Raw genomic sequence first — 21,298 nt, 5'->3', positions numbered from 1 at the left:
TCTTTGCAGAATCCAGATTCCAAAATGATGCAAATCAACCTGACTGGGTTTTTGAATGGGAAAAATGCTAGAGAGTTCATGGGTGAACTGTGGCCACTGCTGCTAAGTGCACAAGAAAACATTGCTGGTATTCCCTCTGCTTTCCTGGAGCTCAAGAAAGAAGAAATAAAACAAAGACAGGTAGGATTTTAATATAGCTGTTTAAGAGAATCACAGGTAAATTACTTAGAGTGCTGTGTGGTTATTTACTAGCTGCAATCACAAGAAATGTGTGCTAAGGACTCTTCTAGTTGAGTGGGGAAATGTTCACTTCTGCCAGTTATGAAGGAGTTAGCTTTAGAGTGGGTGAAACAGATACTTGCATCAATCTTCATTAACTAGTTCTTGTAAATTGTGTGAAATGCTGACATAATTCATCCAGTTTTTAAAGTGAAATGTTTCGTCACAAACTGAAACCTCATTTTTTGTGGTTGAAAAATGAAGAGTTTATCACACTTTAGCCTGTACTTCAGGGTGGGTAGGGGAGAGATTGATACGGCTTAAGAATTGGAGTCTTGCAAAATATAAGTTAGTTATTTTACTTAGTGTCATTGTTATAGGAGTCATTTTTATGATGATTATTCCATTAGAGTAGCCTTCAAATTGGTTTTTTTTTTTTTTTTAAACTAGTTGGCATTAACGTAGATTTTGCAAATTTGGATGAAACTGTTATTGAGGTAAAGAGGAGATGATATAATTTTGACTTACTGCTAAAATGTAATAACTTTTGTTCAGACTTGCCTTCTGAACTGAGACACACAACAGATTTTTTTAAATTTTACAGCATAAAAAATTAAGTGGCTTTTAAAATGTGGTCCTTTTTTTTTTTTTTAAGTTAGGTGCATCTCAATAAATGGTCTCTTTTTTTTTTTTATTCCCTATTTTGACTACTCCGTTTTAATTCACACATGAAGTTGTGCTTGGATAAAGGTTTTAAAAAAATATGGCTTACGCTGGTTAAGGTTCTCGTCTTAAAAAATCTGTCAAACATTTATTGCTTTCTAGTTCTATAATTAATTTTAACAATGTACTGTATTTTAGATTGAGCAAGAAAAGTTGGCTTCTATGAAGAAACAAGATGAAGACAAGGACAAGAGAGACAAAGAGGACAAAGACAGCAGAGAAAAAAGGGACAGATCCAGAAGTCCAAGAAGGTATTACTAATATACTCTGAATATAAATATGTACTTACAATTCCTGTGGTCTTCGGGGCAATGGGGACATGGCAATGGAGATTTCTAAAGATTCAGCAAACTTTGGAATGGACCCTACAGAATTTTTTTAGGGGAAGACCAGTCTAGCTTGTTACTGAACATTAATGGCAGATAAACTAGTGGTATATAAGGGAACAGGCATTGCTTATAATGGTAAATATATTACATTGAGAGCACAAAAGATTTTCCAGAGATCCCAGCAGATTTTATTGAGATCCCCATAACTGAACTTCTGAGCTATCTTGTGAAAGTGTTTCTGCTAATATAGGCATTATTTTAGATTTAGTTTTGTTTGTGCAGCTATAACAGTTTAGTGTACAGGTGGTGGTGAATTTTAGTTTATCTAAGGCAAACATTAGGCTGAATTCCCAAACAACACAGTTTCCCTAGAATTGTTAATGACAGTCCTGAAGTCTGAAGCCAGTCTTGCTAACTGATGGATTCTTTTGAAAAATCTAAAATAGCTCTCTGTTTTTTACCTTTTCCAGTTAGCAGTGGGGAAAGAGGATGTCTGATTTTTTTTAGATGAAGTTTCTTAGCCGTAAATATACGTGGCTTAAGTTTTTTTTAATCTGCTCCTAACATAGTACATCATTTGAACAGAAATTCTCTCTTTCCTAGACGCAAGTCAAGGTCTCCTTCCCCTAGAAGGAGGTCATCTCCTGTCAGAAGAGAGAGAAAGCGTAGCCACTCTCGATCTCCTCGTCACAGAACCAAGAGCCGTAGTGTTACTCCTGCACCAGAAAAGAAAGAGGAGACTCCAGAGCCAGAGCCTTCAGTGCAAGCAAAGGAAACGTTGATACAAGAGGCAACATCAACTAGGCAAGTACCAGAGTTGACTCCTCCCCCCCCCCCCCCCCCCCGCGCCCTGAAATTAGCTTCTTATAAGGGATTATCATTCCCTTTAGTATAATGGAATTATTTTAATTCCTGGTGCTATTAGAGCTTTATAGAAAACAGCCCCACTTCCTTCTGAAAAAATGTGCTATTATTTTTTTGTCTGGCAGATCACTTTACATGTGTCACCATGGTCTTCAATAAAACATGTTTCCACGTGGAGAAATTAGAGTAAATCTTTGAGTGCATACGGCTGTTTCACTAATGCTTTTTTTTGTTGTATTACTCTAGTTAAGTCCTTTCCTTTGGCAGTGTTAAGTTTAGTTTCATTAAGAAATGCATATTAAGGCTAGTTTGGCTTGATTTTCCCTGTATTCGTTGAGAACTTTAGAAGCGCCACCTTCAGTTTCTGACTTCAGACGGGATAAAGGCAGAACACTTCCTAAAGTACTGATTCAGCACTTGGAACTGGACAGCCTCAGCATTATCTTAAATAATGGCAGCCTGGAACTTTTGACAAATCAATTTTTCACTGATCCTACTTGATTAATAACTTCCACTGTCCTGCATTGTCAGGTCAATCTATGGAAAGTTAACACGGGGCCTGTTAGTATACTTTTAATTATCTGTTACAGGAAGTTGAAGACCTAAATCTTCTTGACCATGAGTAGAATTTTAATAGGATTTGCAGCTATGAACACCTTAATTGGGTGTTACTCACCACAGTCTTTTTTTTAGTGAAAGCACGGTCATAGGTTCTTTCTAAAATATAATCCAGGTAGCTACAGATGGGATATGCTTATATTTTAAGGTTTGTTTATTTTAACAGTGATATCCTGAAAGTTCCCAAACCTGAACCTGTACCAGATACTAAAGAAACTTCCCCAGAACGAAATTCAAAGAAAGAGAGAGAGAAAGAAAAAGAGAAGACTCGTCAAAGATCACCATCCCGTTCGAAATCAAGGTCAAGGTCTCGCTCACATTCCCCTTCTCATTCTAGACCAAGAAGGCGCCATAGATCACGGTCAAGGTAAGAAGATGAGTTTTTACTTTATCTTGAGGATAAAGGCCAGGAACTGAATGATCTGCTCTGAAGTGGCCATTCAGAGCCATAAAACACTCAATTAGCTGTGTACATTGGAAATTCTGAAAAAAAAAAAACTAATTATATGATGTGAGATAAAGGCCAAGGCATTAATGCCACTCTGTACAGTAATAATTCTCCTCAGCCAGAGATGAGCCTGCAGTGGGTTAGGCCGAGTATGAGGGAGGGGAGAAGAAGAGTGGAAAACACCACCTAAGCATGTTCACTAATCTTCATCCTCTACCTCATCTGGGGAAAATGCTTGATATGAATGGCAGTTGGGCTGGGAGAAGGTACTGAATCCTGAATATGGTATTTGGCAGCTCCAAGTGATACCCCACAACCTCCTTTAAGAGCTAGGTTTGGTCCTGAAAACACTTAGAAATTTAGGTTTAATCCTTTTGTGTGTGTGTGTGTGTATTAGTACAGAGGTTTTGGTTGATTTGAAATCTTGTTTGCTTGTAGCTTAATGGTAACACGTTCCAGTAAAACAGAAATGCTGATTTAGTGTGATATACTTGCGACAAAGCAGCTTTTCACTTGGTTTCTGGTGTCTAAATCTACCTCCATCCTGTGAAATTTAGGAGGTCGCTGTTCATTCTTCGAATTTTCATTGATTGATTGTGACAGGTCTTACTCCCCTAGAAGGCGGCCAAGCCCAAGACGACGACCATCTCCTAGGAGAAGGAGTCCTCCAAGGCGCATGCCTCCCCCGCCCAGACACAGAAGAAGTAGATCCCCTCTGAGGCGGTAAGATTCCTTTATGGTAAATTTGAAACTGCTGATATTTGAAAGACATCACAAGGTTTTAAAAACTTTTAAAGTTAGCTTGAAAAATAGTTATGAAGAGTGATTGTAGTATCAAAGGTAACTTAACCACAGGTGACTTTGATAGTGTATAGTATACAAACTAAGGGCAGGTCTACACTACAGCGGGGATCGACACTTTGAGATCGATCTACTGGTGGTCGATTTAGCGGGTCTAATAAAGACCCACCAAATTGATTGCAGATCGCTCTCCAGTCGACTCCTCCACTCTACCCCGATGAGAAGAGCAAGGTAAGTCGACAGCAGATTTTCTCCTGTCGGCCTCCCACGGTGTAGACCCTGCGATAACTCGACCTAACGTACGTTGATGCCAGCTATGTTATTGACTTAGCTGGAGTTGCGTAGCGTGGGTCGATTTACCGTGGCAGTGTAGACATAGCCTAAGTAATTTAAAAGTTGCTCTGTCTTGGTTCATGCCTATGTCCCTTAAGAGCAGGGAAACAAAGCCCTTTGGATTGGTGGGAGTATTGCAATATTACTTAACGCTTTCTTTTTGAAGCTAATAACTTCTGTTCCAGAATCCAGGTGTCTGATATACTATCAAAAGGTCATAAAATGTTTTAAAGTACCTCTAATGCATGTTTTCTAACATTCATAAATGGTGATGGTTTGTGTTAACTGCTCAGTTTGTTATTCTGATACTTTCTTTAGTGGATAGTGGTGGCATTGGTTATGTCATGACTTTACAAATTAAGACTGGCTTTTTAAACTTTGTTTTAGAAGTCTGTCCTTTTGTGGTGGTTTTTGCTTGGGGACTTACAGCTTTGCCATAATTTAAACAATTTTGGTGGCAGAGGAGCAAGTTGTTCCAGCTGCTTTGAAGTCAGAGACCATGTGACTTCAGTGCACTGTTGAAATAGGAAACTTGGAACAGCTTTCACAAGAAAAAGGGGCTATAATCAGTGGCGTAGCCAGATGGAGGGAACAGGGGGAGCATAAAAAAAAAGGGCACCACCCCCTGTGGCGCTTTTACTGACGGGGCGGTGCTTTTACTCACCTGGCGGTGCTCCGGGTCTTCGGCGGCGGGGCCTTCACTCGCTCCGCGGGTCTTCGGCGGCATTTCCTTCGTTGCCGCCGAAGACACCCGCTCTAGAGCGAGTGAGGGCCCGCTGCCAAAGTGCCGCCGAAGACCCAGAGCACCGCCGGTGAGTTAAAATTTAAAAAGGCGCCAAGATGCCCTGTGGGGGAGCGGCTGCTGCCCCGCTCTCTCTCTTCTCTCCCCCCCCCCCTCCCCCCAGATACGCTACTGGCTATAATAATTTTGGGTGCTTGAGGCTTACTATAACTGGATGGTGACTATTTTTTGAGGTTTGTAAAGATTTGTTCATTTTTGAGACAAAATACTGTGAAAAGTATCAAGTGTATTTTGGCAAGATATGTAAGAATTCCCTTTTAGCAAATATTTATCTCACTCAAGGTAGGGTTTCTTTTTTCCAGGTTCTCAGGAATTCTGCAGCCAAAGGTGGATTCTGCAGGTACACAATTGCAACAGAACTTACCACAAATTTTGCCGCAGAATTCTAGAGGCCCTCTTTTAAGTTTATAAAGTAAAGACAAGCTTCAAAATAAATCTTACAAAATATTGCTAAGATGTATTCAGAATGGTTACATGTCTGATATTTGTGCAGTTTTCAGCCTCCTGGTATAAAATTTTTGTTCCTTAAAGGCTCATTTCTGCCCACCAGTCTTTAATAGATCCTTTTTGAGGTTCAGTAAACAAGGTGCTGTAGAGTGAAAAATTCTCTTAACCATCTAAATACTAAACAACTCAAAATCACACACACACACACGCCATTTTCTTGGATCCTTTAGGGTTAGTAATATTTTGTTTTCCTTCTGTTTTAGATTATAAAAGGTTTCAGACAAATTGTTCGGTTACAGTTTGAAAATAATTGAAACATTAATTTGTGTTAGTCTCCTCTTGTATGAAATGCTAAAGCATTTGAGGCTAACATATGCCAGTTTTTTGGAAGTGCTACTGTATGTGGCTGTATAGATATGCTTGCAGATGAGTCAACTGTGCTTAATCAGACCCAATTAATGTTAACTTTGTATCTACAGGAGAAGACGGTCTTCGGCATCTTTATCTGGAAGTAGCTCTTCTTCCTCCTCTTCACGCTCTCGATCACCGCCAAAAAAACCCCCTAAAAGAATTGTATCCAGTCCTCCTCGCAAAACACGTAAACTGTCTCCTTCTGCAAGCCCTCCTAGGCGGAGGCACAGGCCTTCCCCACCAGCAAGTCCACCTCCAAAGCCACGCAGGTCTCCAACGCCTCAGCAGTCAAATCGTGGAAGAAAAGTCCGTGGCTCTATTTCTCCAAGCAGAGCCTCAGGTATAGTCAGCCAAATGTGTGCTTTCCCCCAATCGCTTTATCCATTTGAACCTTTACAGTCTCATAGTTCTGTACTCTTTGCTAGCCAACGGCAGGACTGCCTCAAAACCAAAGTTGTTTAATAGACATTTTATTGAACCTGGTCTTAAATATTAACAATATAGAGATTCATAGTACAAAACACTTAAATGTCAGCAACAAAAAATAAAGATTATAGTGGTAGACATTTAAAAAAACAAACAAACAAACCATAGTGCTGAGTTGACCTCCCTGCAATATTTCATTGTAAGAATAGGAAGATCTTAGTTATGAAATCTAATACTTTAAGGCAAACACTAATTGGTAACAACCAGTGTAAGAATTTTTCTGCAATGTTTTGAGGCTTGTTTCTAAATCAGTTTATTTCCAACTCTGTGAAGACCTAGATGTGATTTCATGTTTGCGTTTGAGGCAGTCGGCAAGGTTTTTAATTTTGTCACTGCATATTTCTCTTGCACTCAGTTTTACTTAAATCACTTTAAAGAATCAAGCTGCAGTTTTCTCTTTTCAAGTGGTTGTGGTATCAAATTTCTATTCCAGAGAGATGGTACAGTTGTGGGTTGGGATATCAAACACTTCTCAGACATAGGAAAAAGTTTAGGCAGTTAAAATATAATTCAAAAGTAAGTACGTCTCCAACTGTAGTCAGCCCTGAACTTTAGTCTCGGTTTTTAATACTGAAATTTTTAATAAATCATAAATCGCATGCTCTCACCTCTTTTCTGTAACTACGTTTCAGTTGTATCATAGTTGAATTGAATAGTTTATTAAAATAAGTTTATTAAATAAAATGTATGTTACTGGCTTTTCAGGAAACATGTACCTACATGGAATTAGTAGGAATTAAATTACCATATAATTTTAAGACTCTATTTTTCGTAACCTTGTGCAGTTTAAAAAAAAAAAAACCAAAATTTCTACTCCGTGTACATACTATAATTTCAAAGTAAAATAGCAGTATACCAGCCAAATGTTATCTAAAAGTGCAACATTCTTTTCTGTATAGAAAAATATGCTAGGAAGCTGAAGTCTAAAAAGTATACTACAAAAATTCATATGAAGGAGATGTAAACTGACATCATTCATGAAAAGCTTTCACTTATTTTGTATCGATAAGTGTGCAAGATCATATTAAATTTCATTTAAAATCATATTCAGCTTTTTCTTAGATTTGTCTAACTTTTGTCTTTTAGCACCTAAACATAAAAGTATTGAAAAAAGAGAGTCTCCCTCACCAGCGCCAAAACCTAGAAAAGTAGAATTGTCTGAATCAGGTAAGTTTGTCATTTACAATGCCTTTCCTTTAAATGGTATGAAAACAAACAAGGGGCACTCTTCTCCAGTGTGTTTCTTGAGATCCAGTGGCTTTGACAGCAGTATTGGAGGTATGGTTTGCAGAGAGATGTGCATAGAGAACATAAAGCATCCCATTCACATTAACTCTCCCTTATGCTTCTTTTGAAAACCCTAGCCAAAATGTACACTCCAAAGAAAGGATGCCTTTAATTAAAGATGTAGCACAAAAAAATTAAATAAAACACCTGATCAGTTTTAACACTGCTTCACAAACAAACTGTCTTTATTCATAAAGCAACATAAAATGACTGAAGATACAAAAGTAAAAATTAAATGTTCCTTAATTGTGCATATCTTTCAGAAGAAGACAAAGGTGGCAAAATGGCTGCAGCAGATTCTGTGCAACAGAGACGTCAGTACAGAAGGCAAAACCAGCAGTCTTCATCTGGTACAGTAATATTTTTGTAATTCTAATAAGATATTTTACTTAATTAAATATTTGTTTAGCATATTGGCTACTTTTGTACTGCTAAATTCAAATTGTGCTTAGTTTTACACATTTCATTAATGTATGCTACAATACTATTGCAAAATTAATCACACTTACCATAATGAAAATCTTTTATTCACTGACCAAAAAATACTCCAGGGGAGCAGGCAAGTAGAATTTTGCATCCTCGGGCATAACTAGCTAGCCCAGAATTGGCAACAGGTTTCATAGGAGCTGAAAAGGAATGTTGTAACATTCCTCTTCTCCTGACCAGTGCCTGTAGATTACTTGGAATATTTCTGCACATACTCAGTTTTGCTTCTGGTTTCATACTTCACCTTGTAAATTATTTTGCTGGTCAGAATTGCTTTTGCAGTTCTGCTGCTACATATAATTGATTCGGGGCTTTTATTAATGCTCTTGAAGTCAGTATCTTTCGGTTTGTCCTCTAGCTACTTTTGTTCGGTATTTTGCAGTTGCGTATCTTGAGAAGATTCTGCAACATGTACCTGAAATTCAGGCTTTATATGCACACAAACTTACACCAATTTAAAGTTGTGTTTTTTGAAGCAGTTGTTAAACCAGTTCAAGTTTGTGTATAGACTCTTATATCTGTTTAAGAAATAATCCACTCTTAAACAGAAATAAACATCTGCACACAAACATGGACAAGTGTAACAGTTGCATCAGAAACAAACTTTTAGTTAAACTGGTGCAATCATGTGTAAGCAAGGCTTAAAGTTGCTTCACACGTTAGAAGTTTGTCTTGAAATGTATCTAAACAAGTTAATCTAACTAATCGTGTTAATATAACTTGATTTACACTCTGTAAATATTTTTAAAAACAGAAATCACAACTTGCCAAAAGATGTCTTTTGCATGAAGACAGAGCAATATGACTCTCAATAATTGCACAAGAATACAGTGTCTGTATACCACTTTTCAGCAACTAATTATTTTGTATTTATAGACTCTGGTTCATCATCTTCCTCTGAAGAGGAACGACCAAAAAGATCAAATGTGAAGAATGGTGAAGTGGGTAGGCGCAGACGACACTCGCATAGTCCATCACCTTCTCCACGGAAACGACAAAAGGACTCTTCCCCTCGGTAATTACTTTCTTCAGTTCAGCACAACTGATGTATTTAACAGTGACAAAATATATAACTTGCAAATGGACTAACTTCTCATCTCTTGATTTGCATTACATTATTGCCTACAGGCCCCCAGCAAAACCAGTTGGGATTACCCTTGACCAAGTGCTATACAAATGCCATAGAAGATGGTCTGTGCACCAAAATTTAGATTTTAGAGGTGAAAGTGAACAACTTGATACCAGCACTAGATTTTTTTATTAATTCTATTGGGACTTTGGGACCAGGTCCTTACAGTTTATAACAGGAGGGTTTTTTTCAAGCTAATGCAAGGAGATTAATTTGGCTTCTGCTCAGGTGTTGAGAATTACTTCATGAATCTTGTGCAAACATGTGCATCTTTGCATCAAGTAAATCTTTAACAAATGGGATTTTTGACTTTGTTTTCTCTCCACTGCTGTCAGGATGCAGATTGGAAAGAGGTGGCAATCACCAATGATTAAAAGGTTGGTTAGAAATTAATCCGTTAATTAAGATTAAAATTAAAGTTCCTCTAGAAACACTATACTTTTGTAGTAGATCGTGAGCATGGGTGCCCTTTCTTCTGCTTCACCCACACAGAAGACAATTCAAATAGCAAGATAATGGGACAAGAAATCCAAATTGTTCATTTCATTGCCTTTTTTCTTCCAACGGTGAAATTGTTTCAGATCTGCCTTATGTCCATAGATAATGACAGTTTGGGTAACTGGTTGAAATAAAAACCTGATATTGTACCTTAGAAGCTTAACTGCATTACTGTATACAACACTTATCAAAATTATGCTCTCCAGGCAAGGTTTTGCTTGAGTGTTTTTATTTCTCAAATATAATTCTGAAACAGAGGTGAGCAGTATGTGAAGATATTTCACATTTGCCGACCAGCTGTTTTTGTGCTAGGAAAATAAAATGGGCTAATGGGGGAACTCAGTGTTCAAAAATCAAGCTATTTAACTCCTCAAATACCAAGAGGAGAGGGAGGTTCTAAAATTCCCATTCTGTCTTCTCTCCCTTTTACATACATATTCACTGTGTGTCCTGGAACAATCTGATTTAGTAGTGGGACTGAAGTTAACAGCTCCTGCAAACTTCACAGGCTGAGTGCTTCATCATTTTGTCACAAATCTTACCTTTCATAGGTAGCTTTATAGGCAGTTCCTTAGAAACTTGATTTTAGACTGAGCTTAATATAATGCAGAAAGCCATTGATGACTTGGCAAAGATATGGCCAGAATAGCAGATTCTATCATGGTCTCTGCCACTAGACTGCTCATTGAAGTCAGCTGAAAACAAGAGTAGGTGCCTCACTACTATTAGGAAAAGTGCTAATTTTAAACTTAAGAGGCTGGATCTATGAGATTAATCATTCAGACTTAATGACTGGTGTGAATAATCTATAATGATTAAAACCTAACCAGAACATAGGTGCCACATATGATTTGCTAAATTTGAGCCAGATGAAATGTGACTAACTTCCTCAGACTTTGAGCACATTTATTACTGAATTTGTCAGTCTTCAAAAAGTGGCATATAACAGTTGTTTTAATTGAATTTCAGGACAGCATACTTTACTTTACAAAAGAATAAATTCAGCTAAATCCTTCTATATCAATGTGTAACACATTTTCTCCTAGTCTGTTACCTTATTCATTTAATATGAAAACTATTATTACTGAATATTTTTAGTGGGTCTTATTGTGATATTTGAAGATGACCTGGTATTTTTTCAGCTCACAAAATCGTGTTTAGCTCTTGAGGAACAATCTTTAGCTGCAAATCTAGTTTCTTGCTATGGAAAAATATAGCAAGGCTATTTGGAATTAAATATTAATTAGCTGACTGTTTCTATTGACTAAAAGTGCAGGGCAGCCTTTAAAAAGCAAAAAAGATATTTAATCTTTTGTCACTAAGTTTTGTATATTGTCACTAAAAAGCTACATTTTTTTTCCCCCCTCACAGAATTTAAACCCGTTGAGCTTTTCAGAAGTTATGGGGAAACACATTAGGTCCAAATTTCCTTATATAAGTTAACTGCAAATTTTTGTCTTCGGTGGGAGTAGTGTCTGGACCCCCTGTGCTCTGAATATTTTAAATGCAGTATAGCAGTATCTTAGCACCAACTCTGGTTTTCTTAGCCTGTGCTCTCGGTGAAGTGTTAAAATCTACCAGTGGTAAAGAGTAAGTCTGCTTAGAATCAATTTCTGTTTGTCTACCTGAAGTCAGCAGCCATTAAGATATATCCCCACTAGGGTGATAAATATCTCCTTGGTCTAGTGAGCTTTAAGAATTTCTTTTCCTTGGAAAACTGAAATGTGGTAAGGTTGAAGACTCCTTATCGCTTCTATATCCCATACACTCAGAGAAAACAAACTTTGCTATATCTTTTTTGTCTCTTGGACATAATCACTGTCTGATAGTGTTTGCATCTAATGGAATCTCATTTGGAAGACGAAGTATCTGAACCAGCTTAGCTTTATGTAGTGGAGATGACATGGCAGAAAAAAATGTAAGCATTTGGCATGAGGTGTTTTTTTTAATAAAGCAACTCTTCTGTTTCCTCTAGTAGGAGGAGGAGGAGTCCATCACCACCACCTGCCAGAAGACGGCGCTCTCCTTCTCCTGCCCCTCCTCCAAGGCGGCGCAGATCGCCTTCATTGCCTCGCCGAAGGTAACTGTTTTATTCTATTGCTTTTTATTAATCCCTAAGGGCAGTTCTGCAAATCAAGAGTTGTAACACTGTCCAATAAAAAGCAAATGTCATGATTAATGGAACTGATGCCCTTTGCCAATAAGTCTCTTGTTGGGAAATCTTTTTTTTATTAATTAAAATCATAATTTTGTTTTCTGAAACGTTTTCGGTGGGGGATATGTTCAATTGTTGAACCATTGAAGGGCTGAGTGTAGCAAGCAATCCCCATTTCACTTATCTAATATTGAAATGGCTATTGGGCAGGGTATATGGTAATACTCTGCTGTAGTTCCTTGAGATTGCTGTAAGAATTTTAAAAGTGGAACACATCAGTGTAAAATCTTTCCTCTTTGCCAAAGTGCGTATCTTTAGCCATTGGCAGCTAACTAGTGTGAGAACTTTGTCCTGTATACATGACGTTTCAAATTCTTTCTGTTGGTTTTGTAGGTCTCCATCACCACCTCCACGCAGGCGCTCACCTACTCCCAGACGATATTCTCCTCCAATACAGAGACGATACTCTCCTTCCCCACCTCCTAAACGAAGAACAGCAACTCCCCCTCCTCCTCCAAAACGAAGGGCATCACCTTCTCCACAACCCAAGCGCAGAGTCTCGCATTCTCCCCCACCAAAACAAAGAAGTTCTCCCGTGGCAAAGAGGCGTTCCCCATCGATATCTTCCAAGCATAGGAAAAGTTCTCCTACCAGCAGGTCTAATCGTGAAACCCGATCTCCTCTACAAAACAAACGGCATTCACCATCTCCACGGCCTAGAGCTTCACATACTTCTGCAAGTCCACCGCCTCTGCGAAGGGGAACTTCATCTTCACCCAAACGGAGACAGTCTCCATCGCCAAGCAGTAGACCCATCAGGAGAGTGTCAAGGACCCCGGAACCCAAAAAGACAAAGTAAGGGACTTATTAACTTATAGCTACAGGCAAATGGGAATAGATAAAGCAAGGGTTTGCACTAAAATTAAAGGGTGTCAGTATTCTGCCTTCATGCCACCCTAGTTCCTGTGGGCCTGCTGACATGCTGCTTTCATTCTGCTAACTTCTATAACATGGCTTTTCAGAAATGACTGTTAGAGGCATTTCCTGTCATATGAAAATTCAAGATTGGGAATAGCTTCAGAGGCACTACAAAGGTTCATCTTGGACAAAGTGTGATAGTGAGAAGGCAGAATAGAGGCAAACTTCAAACACTGATAGTTGTGAAACAGATTACAAAATAAGACTTCAAAGGGATTTGTAGCTTTGTTTAGAGCCTAGTGAACTATGTGTCAAAGTTCACTATGGAACAGGGCTAACCCAAGACACATTCTTATTAAATGAATATTTGACAAGCTTTTAATATTGGGAGATGTACCTGAACATCTAGTGAAAGTATGGCAGTGCTGGCTTAATCCGCTCTTTCAGGAAAGGTAGGTAGCTGCATGCAATATCCTGTCTGAACTGATGATAAAACAGTAGCTGTGCCATGTTGAATTTTTATCAGATGTGAAGAGAAGACAGCCACTCATGAACAGGAGAACACTATTGTCTGTCCAAGATACTAATATGTAGTAAACCTATAGTATCTTTTTGGCTTGCCAATCTGCAGTGCGTAGTTAGATCTTGGCTTTTCCTTTTACTGTCATTCTTTTGAAGAAATTCCGGTCTAAATGTATAGAATTTAGCTCCATAGTAAAGGGATTAATATGAACAGATTTGTAGATCAGCAGGAACTCTAAGGGTACATCTGCACTGCAGTTAAACACCAGTGGCTGGCCTGTGTCGGCTGACTCAGGCTAAGGGGCTGTTTAATTGCAATGTAGACATTTGGGCTGGAGTCCAGGCTCTGGGACTCTGAGCCTAGACATCTGTACCTCAATTAAACAGCCCCTTAGCCAGAGTCAGTTGGTACAGGCCAGACACTGGTGTCTAATTGCAGTGTAGACCTACACTGTGACACCATGGTTAGTTACATAATAATAAAGTTACCTTGTTTGCACGTACTGTATAAGGCACAAGGAGTCCTAAATGTTAATCTTTTCTTTTTAAGGGCTTCCACACCAAGTCCACAGTCTGTGAGAAGGGTGTCTTCATCCAGGTCTGCATCAGGATCGCCTGAGCCAGCACCTAAGAAACACCAAGCACCTCCATCCCCTACTGGGTCTCGATCCCCCTCCACTAACTGGTCACCGCCACATGTGAAAAAGGCTCAAAGTCCTACGCAGAGTCCATCCCCTGCAAGGGTATGTTTTCTAATCCTAGTAGTACTTAATTGGAATATACCTACAGAACTTTCATCATGTGGCATATTGCTCTTACCTAGTTTTGCTTATGATGATCAAACAATTCTAGCTCATTTACTAGTGTATTTAAGTGCAATTCCTTTTAAATGATGGGATGGCAATAGCCGCTCCATAGGCAAACACACACACGGGTTATTCAGCAAATGTGCTTAACATCTAGGCCACGTGATCTTTGTAAGGAGAGAGGGTTTGTTTGTGCATCATCACCCTAGACACACATCTGGCCTACCTAGCTCCAACTGTGAAATAAGGAATTTCTTTTCATTACAGAATTCTGACCAGGAAGGTGGCGGGAAGAAGAAGAAGAAGAAGAAAGATAAGAAGCATAAAAAGGACAAAAAGCACAAGAAACACAAAAAACACAAGAAAGAGAAGGCTGCGGCTGCTGCAGCAGCGGCTGCTGCTACTTCAGCTGCTACTTCATCAGCCCAGGAAGACCCAGAAGCAGAGACCGAGCCCAAAAAGGTTGGCTAAATAAATCTGATTTCAAAAGCCAAAGAGTGAAATGAGAGAACATATTTGCAAGCGTAATTGATACTAATGTATGATTTTGAAAATATCTCCTCTAACTCCAATATATTTGAAGGCAGGGCTTGAATTGTGCTACAAGTGGGTAAATTGTAAAATGTAGTTCAAGTCGCCTCTGCGTGTTCCCTTCTTGGGGTGGCAGAGGCCACTGGAGTAACTCCAGTTAGAGGTTAGCTACCTCCATTTCTCTTCCTTTCCATCATCCCCCTCCCAAGAATCAGTTCTATTTTCTGCTTCTGAGAGGCTATTAATGAGCATTGTCTACATTGCCTTTCCATTTCTACAAAGTGGTAAATAGGTAACACTTTTGAGCAACAGTGTAAAAAAAAAAAAAAAAAAAAAAAAGCCCACTTTGTACAGTGAAATACATCCATGGCAAGCTAACATCAAGCTTTCATTTTATTTTAAATGTAACTATTAAATTGATCATATTTTTTTAAAGTGAAATATACAAAGAACTAAAAATCTACAGACCCATCGAGATTTTTCCATTAATGCTTTTACAACAGTATTCACTACAATTATAAATATTTCATGCCAAGTTTGCAACCCAGGTTTTGAAGTACTGAGATCCTGAATGCAGGATTGACTTGTCCACACTGAGAGAAAAATGGAAAGTACACAAATGGCATAAGTAGTGGGTATTTATAATTTTTTGTTTCAGCAACCTGACATGTTAAAATCATATTGTAAATATACAAACTTACGTTTGAATGTCCCTTTAAAAAATCCACACCAAATAGCAAATCTCATGGGGCAAATGAAATTGTATTTTTGCTAAAAATCTATTTTGTTGTATTTCAGCCTTCTGTATGATGTGACTGCTTGTTAGATACAGGCAGAAAACTAGAGACATTCTGTGCTATATTTGTATGAAGTTATAGTAGAAATGGTACCCAAGTGAAAAGTGTATATAACCTAGGTAAAATTTCTAATGTATAAAACCTCTGCTTTTGACATTTCTGAATGATCATCTCTAGTTCTTCAAGTATATGTACCTATTGGTACTCCACTACAGGATGTGCATGTGCTTGCACGCTCTTGATTGGGGATTGTAAAGCAGTGCTCACAGTCCTGCGCGGAACAACACCTTCTGCTCTGAACTAGGGGATATAGACAGGTGCGAACCCACCACCACTGAGTTCCTTCTCAGCTGCCTGTGGTTTGAGACGGTGTCCCCAAGGGAAGGTTGCTTTACTCATTAGTGAGTCATTACTGTCCCCTACATGTACACTGTGTCAAACGCCAACCACAGTTCCACCCACCTGTAAGAGATCTAACACAAAGTACTACATCCCATCAAAGAGGATGGAACGCTTCCCCTCCTCCCCCCAATCCATAACTCCATAGTGGTTTATGCAGCCAGTGGAAGGTGCCACAAGCTCAGTTTAGACCCTCTCCAATAGACAGGGAATCCAAGAGTCTGGACTTACTGGGCAGAAGAGCTGTTCATCAGCTGCTCTTCAGTTTTCTGTTGCTAATTATCAGGCCTTGATGGTGAATGACGCATTTACCGTGTATTCAGTATTTACACACTTAACTGAATATGTGCCACAAGATCAGAGAGACCAGTTTCAGTCCAGCATTGCAGGGGGGCAGTTGGTCCCAAAAACCTCCCTCCAAGCTGCCCTAGATGCTGCTGACAGAGTGTTAAGATTCATGGCAGTGATCGTGAGAAGAGTTTCCTGGCTCCAGCCCTTAGGTCTTCCAAGAGAAGTACAGTCCACAGTCGAGGATCTTCCCTTTGAAGGACTCAAGCTCTTCAGTGATCATATGGACTCCTCTCTCCACACTCTCAGGGATTCCAGGGCTACGCTGCATTCACTGGCATTCTCTGCGTGCCTGCAATAAAAAGACAACTTAGTTTACACAGCCTGTCCAGAGATCTAGGCCATTCCAGTACCATCAGCAGTCCACCCTCCCTATATCTGAGTAGGCCTTCAGGAGAAGGAGCAAGCTGAGAGAGACTACTGACCCCTTCTTCTTAATTGGCTCCCTCCTTCTAAAAAGCACTTTTGACACCTTGACTGAGGGCATAAATCATCCCAGTTCACTGGATTTCCCCATTGTGCAATTCTTCCTCCCCCCCCCCCCCCCCGCTTTATTTTTTTTAATTATTATTAAGATTGACTGTCCCACTATTTACCTGCATGGGAACTCCTTATCTCAGACAAGTGGATACTGGAAGTCCTTAGAGTGGATTACTCTGTCCACTTCCACTCTATTCCTCCCTATCCCTCTTCAGGGACCCCTCACACAAAAAGCTCTTAAGGCAAAAGGTTCTGTCCCCCCTCCTTCTTGGGCAGTACAGCGGGTTTCAACAGAGTTCATTGGGAAAGGATTCTATTCCAGCTACTTGGTTTCCAAGGGAAATGGAGGGTGGAGACTGACTGTCAACCTCAGGAACTTGAACTACTATTTTTTTTAGCAGAACACTTCAGAATGGTGACACGAGTTCAAATTCTCCCACCCTTTGATCCAGAAGACTGGTTTGTTACCCTTGACCAACAAGGCACCTACTTTCATATAGCCATCCACTCATCGCACAAGCATTTCCTGTGGTTTGTAATAGGAACAGACCACTATCAATACTGAGTTCTTCCTTTCAAACTCTCTATATCTCCAAGGGTGTTGGGAAAGGTCCTTTCGGTAGTGGCAGCTTCCGTCCGTCCATGGGAGATCTCCGTATCCCCAGATTTGGACAACATGTTGATCTGGGTGAATCATACTGAGGTCCACACAGCTACAACAAAGGCATTAAGCTTGTTCCAATTGCTAAGATAAACTTCACAGGAGCTGTTTTGGACTCTACAGTAGCAAAAGCCTACCTTCCCATTGAGCGATTTCACACCTTGTCTGGCCTAATCTCGGTGCTGCAGTTAGGCTCACGTATGACCATGACATACACGGCCACTCGGTCAGGGTAATGATGTACATCTCTGCCCTGTGGTCTAGCAAGTGCCAGAGCAGAGCAATAGCCTAGTCCTTGTGCACAGAGTATTTCCCATCGAAAAGCCACATCAGTGGTTGGTCTGTCATGGAGGAAATACGGGCATCTCTATCAAACTGCGGTCAGTTCCAGAATGTTGATCTGAAGCATCAGTTTTTGCAGAGACCATTTGTCCTGAGCTGTATTTCCCTGCAAATGAGCTCCCCTTCCTAACAGAAAAGCATCTGTTACAACTACAGACTTCCTGAGCAGACGCTTTCTGGCAAGATGGCGAATGGGAGCTCAAACTCTTGCAAACCTGGGGTCTACCACAAGTAAATCTCTTCAGCACCCTGACCAACTCCAAATGTCACCTGTTTTGCTCAAGGGGAGTTTATGGCCTCAGTTCTATGGGAGATGCACGGATATCTCCTTGGCCTCATGCCCTACTGTATGCTTTACCCACAGGTACCATTAATCTTCACAACTCTTCTCAAGCTACATATGGAAAGAATTAGAGCTATTCTTATAGCACTAGCCTGGCCAAGGCCGGTGCGGTACTCAAACCTCATCCACCTCTGAGGGGCACCTCTGTGACTTCCTACCACTGAGGACCGATTGAGATAGAACTTGGGGTCCCTCATCCACCCCAACCCTTCCTCTCTGAACCTCGGCGTAGCTGCTGAATGGCTCTCAACCGTGGAATTGGCCTGTTTAGATGCAGTTTAGTCAGTTCTTTAGTCCAGCTGAAAGCCCGTTTACCCACAAGACTTAACTCCAGAAGTGGAAATGCTTTCACTCTTGGTGCTTTTTTTCCATCTTCCCAAGCCTTGAAAGTTCCCCTTCTCAAGATAGTGGGCTAGATACTAAAATTAAAAGCGAGAGGTCTGTCAGTGAGCTCTTAGGGTACATTTGGCTACTATCACAGCTTTCCACTTACCCATGCAGGGGTTCTCGGTTTTTGCCCGCTTGTCACAGCCAGATTCCTCAAAGGTCTGTACAATTTGCATCCTCCTGTCTGACCCCCAACCCCCAGTGGGACCTAACGTTCTAAGGAGATCCCCCTTAGAACCGATGGTCACCTGTTCTCTTCTCCACCCTTCCTTTAAAACTTTGTTCCTAGTCGCCATCACTTCAGCAAGAAGAATGTGAAGCTGGGTGCACTCCTGGCCTACCCATCGTAAACCACCTTTTTTATAGGGACCACCCTTTTACTACACCCTCATGCCTGTTTTCTCCCACATGTCTCATCAGCATATCACATTAATCAAATATTTGCCTTCCTGTATTCTACCCTTCCAGAAATGTAGCAACTTTGCATCCCACGATTTTACATTTGCCATATTGCGGTATCAGAATGGCTATTACCTGGTCTAGCTCTTCATGCCTGCAGAAATAATCACTTCTGTATCTTTGTTTTAAGGAGACAGAGAGCGAAGCAGAAGATAACCTGGATGATTTAGAAAAACATCTGCGAGAGAAGGCACTGAGGTCGATGAGGAAGGCACAAGTGTCACCACCATCTTAGGCTGAAACCTTTGATATAATGTACATTTTATTTGGTTTGTACTCAGAATTCAATTTCAAATTGCTAAAATGTGTTTGAGCTTTAGAATATAACATTTGTTGTAATAATTGCTAGGTTGAGGTTCACCATGTAAAAAAGGCATGGATTTACATTACAAAAAACATCCACAGTGTACTAGTGACATTCTTTCATTGACAGTAGAGTGAAACTTTTTAGAAGCAGTAAGATGGGTCAAGGTTTTTAAAAATGACTGGCAACCTCAGTTTCTTTAAAATGTACCGAAACCTATACAATTTTTTACAAAGTTCTCATTTTTTTTTGTTTTTTTATCCACTTACATTGCTACTAACCTTTGTGATTTATAAGCTTGCCCAGAAATGAAACCACTTCAGTTGCAAGGGAAGTACATATGATATTTTAATGCCATAATCGCTCTATTGTTACCTGTGTAGTTGCCACTAAAGTGAATCAAAAACAGAAATCTAGAATGGTATGTAAATGAAAGCATGTCGTTTGCCAGGACACTGTGGGTTTATATTGATGTAATAAGATGATTTGGAACACTGGAATTTCATTTGTATTTTTGTTCTTTTTTTTAAAAGGGCAGTTTCCTTATCAGCAGTCCCAGAGAAGTTCCACACTTACATAAATTTTGTTTGTGAAAAGATGTTGTAGCCCCATTCATGATTCTTGTCTGGTTGCGGTTCTTCTTAATGGTATACGTAACTTTCAGAGATGATGTCTTTGAAAGCCCGAAGGACCTGAACTTTGGATATTGTCATGTTTTCACTGTTTTTCTGTTTTTTTAACTAAAGCTATATAAAGCTTGTGGATTAAACAAAATAAATTTCTAAATTTAAAGAGTTGTTGGCTATTGTTATATGAACACACTTGTTCAACCTTTTCTTCTCAAACAGGGTAAACAAATAACATAGATGTTAAAAACTGATGTCTAAAATGCTGGATTATGCAAAAGATTTTTTGTTGTTGTGTTTGTTTGTTTTTTTGTTAAAAATGACTTTCCCACTGGCAGAAGTAGCCCGGACTTTAATACAATGATGTTCCTGATGTGCTGTGCTAGCCTTGCAAAAATACCGGCCCAGGCATAAAATCCACCTGCTAGATGATGATTTGTTTTGCTTTGATGATTTTTAATGGAAAAAGTCTTCAGTTGCTTGTCATAATTCCTTGCTGCAGCAAATAGAATTTTGCAAGGTGCTGCTGTATTGTATGGTTACAAAACGGAGATTTGGCGGAAACTTATTTCGTTTCCTTATTTACCATTTATATGGGAGCGTTCAGTTAACCAAATACTGAGCTCAGGTAATGTGAACATACTGATGGGACAGGTTTGCCTTCAAAATAATATATTTTGAGACTGATTAGATTGCAGGCAAAATTTTCACAAGTGCCTAGTTCCATTTTTCAGAAGTGATTTAGGAACTAAAAAAAGGAACAAAAATCCAATGGGACTTAGACTAGGTGACTAAGATACTTTTGAAAAATTTGTTGTCCATCTTAACTGTGAAAAACACATCTACTTAGGTGTAAATATTTGATTAGACTGGAACATAAGAGGCTAATCAAGTCACTATTAAGATGAGTGCAGGATGTTCTGTATGCTGACTTGCATAATTGAATTCCTTTGTAGGTATCTTATAACTGAGATCACTTCATCTCCTTTGTTTGAGCCCAGGCTTGTCTGACCTATAATTCACAGCTCTGAATCCTCTTGCTTCCCCTCCAACCTCTACTCTTTAATCCATGGATTTGTAATGGTGCAGCGTTTTGTTCAAGAAGTGATCACTTGAAATATCTTGGCCCTGCCATTTCTTACCACTATATATGAGACTTGACCGCTCTGTATGTATTGAGTCTGACTGCAAACAGTGTGTGATTACGTGGGAATCTTGTTGATTAATGCTACCTTTCTGGAAAGGCAGATCAATTGATTTATATAAGCTTCAGTTGCTGGAGTAATCAGAATTCGTCACACACAAATCTATTCCAAGTTATATCGAATTCTGTTAGAAT

At 39.5% G+C, this 21,298-nt stretch overlaps 1 protein-coding gene across 25 annotated transcripts in view; it reads left to right on the top strand.

The window, feature by feature from the left end:
- The window catches only part of SRRM1 (serine and arginine repetitive matrix 1), a 28,690-nt gene extending 8,565 nt beyond the window's left edge, over positions 1–20,125 (top strand). For 5 of the 25 annotated variants that reach the window (XM_024107663.3, XM_065576809.1, XM_065576797.1 and 2 more), the window contains 15 exons: positions 10–180; positions 1,081–1,193; positions 1,875–2,075; positions 2,920–3,120; positions 3,805–3,924; positions 6,064–6,335; positions 7,568–7,648; positions 8,032–8,118; positions 9,131–9,269; positions 9,719–9,760; positions 11,857–11,961; positions 12,430–12,891; positions 14,027–14,219; positions 14,550–14,744; positions 19,160–20,125. In XM_024107663.3, coding sequence (XP_023963431.1) covers positions 10–180; positions 1,081–1,193; positions 1,875–2,075; positions 2,920–3,120; positions 3,805–3,924; positions 6,064–6,335; positions 7,568–7,648; positions 8,032–8,118; positions 9,131–9,269; positions 9,719–9,760; positions 11,857–11,961; positions 12,430–12,891; positions 14,027–14,219; positions 14,550–14,744; positions 19,160–19,264 — 2,487 coding nt within the window. In that variant the 3' untranslated portion in view covers positions 19,265–20,125. The remainder of the gene's footprint in view (positions 1–9; positions 181–1,080; positions 1,194–1,874; positions 2,076–2,919; positions 3,121–3,804; positions 3,925–6,063; positions 6,336–7,567; positions 7,649–8,031; positions 8,119–9,130; positions 9,270–9,718; positions 9,761–11,856; positions 11,962–12,429; positions 12,892–14,026; positions 14,220–14,549; positions 14,745–19,159) is intronic. The other 20 variants (XM_008171002.4, XM_065576812.1, XM_065576804.1 and 17 more) reach the window with 13 other exon arrangements.
- Positions 20,126–21,298: the final 1,173 nt, after the last annotated feature.

Source organism: Chrysemys picta, chromosome 23, assembly GCF_011386835.1.
Source record: "Chrysemys picta bellii isolate R12L10 chromosome 23, ASM1138683v2, whole genome shotgun sequence".
Classification (NCBI taxonomy): domain Eukaryota; kingdom Metazoa; phylum Chordata; order Testudines; family Emydidae; genus Chrysemys; species Chrysemys picta.
Note: the sequence above shows the minus strand (reverse complement) of the source record. Positions and strands in the feature narration are given on the sequence as shown.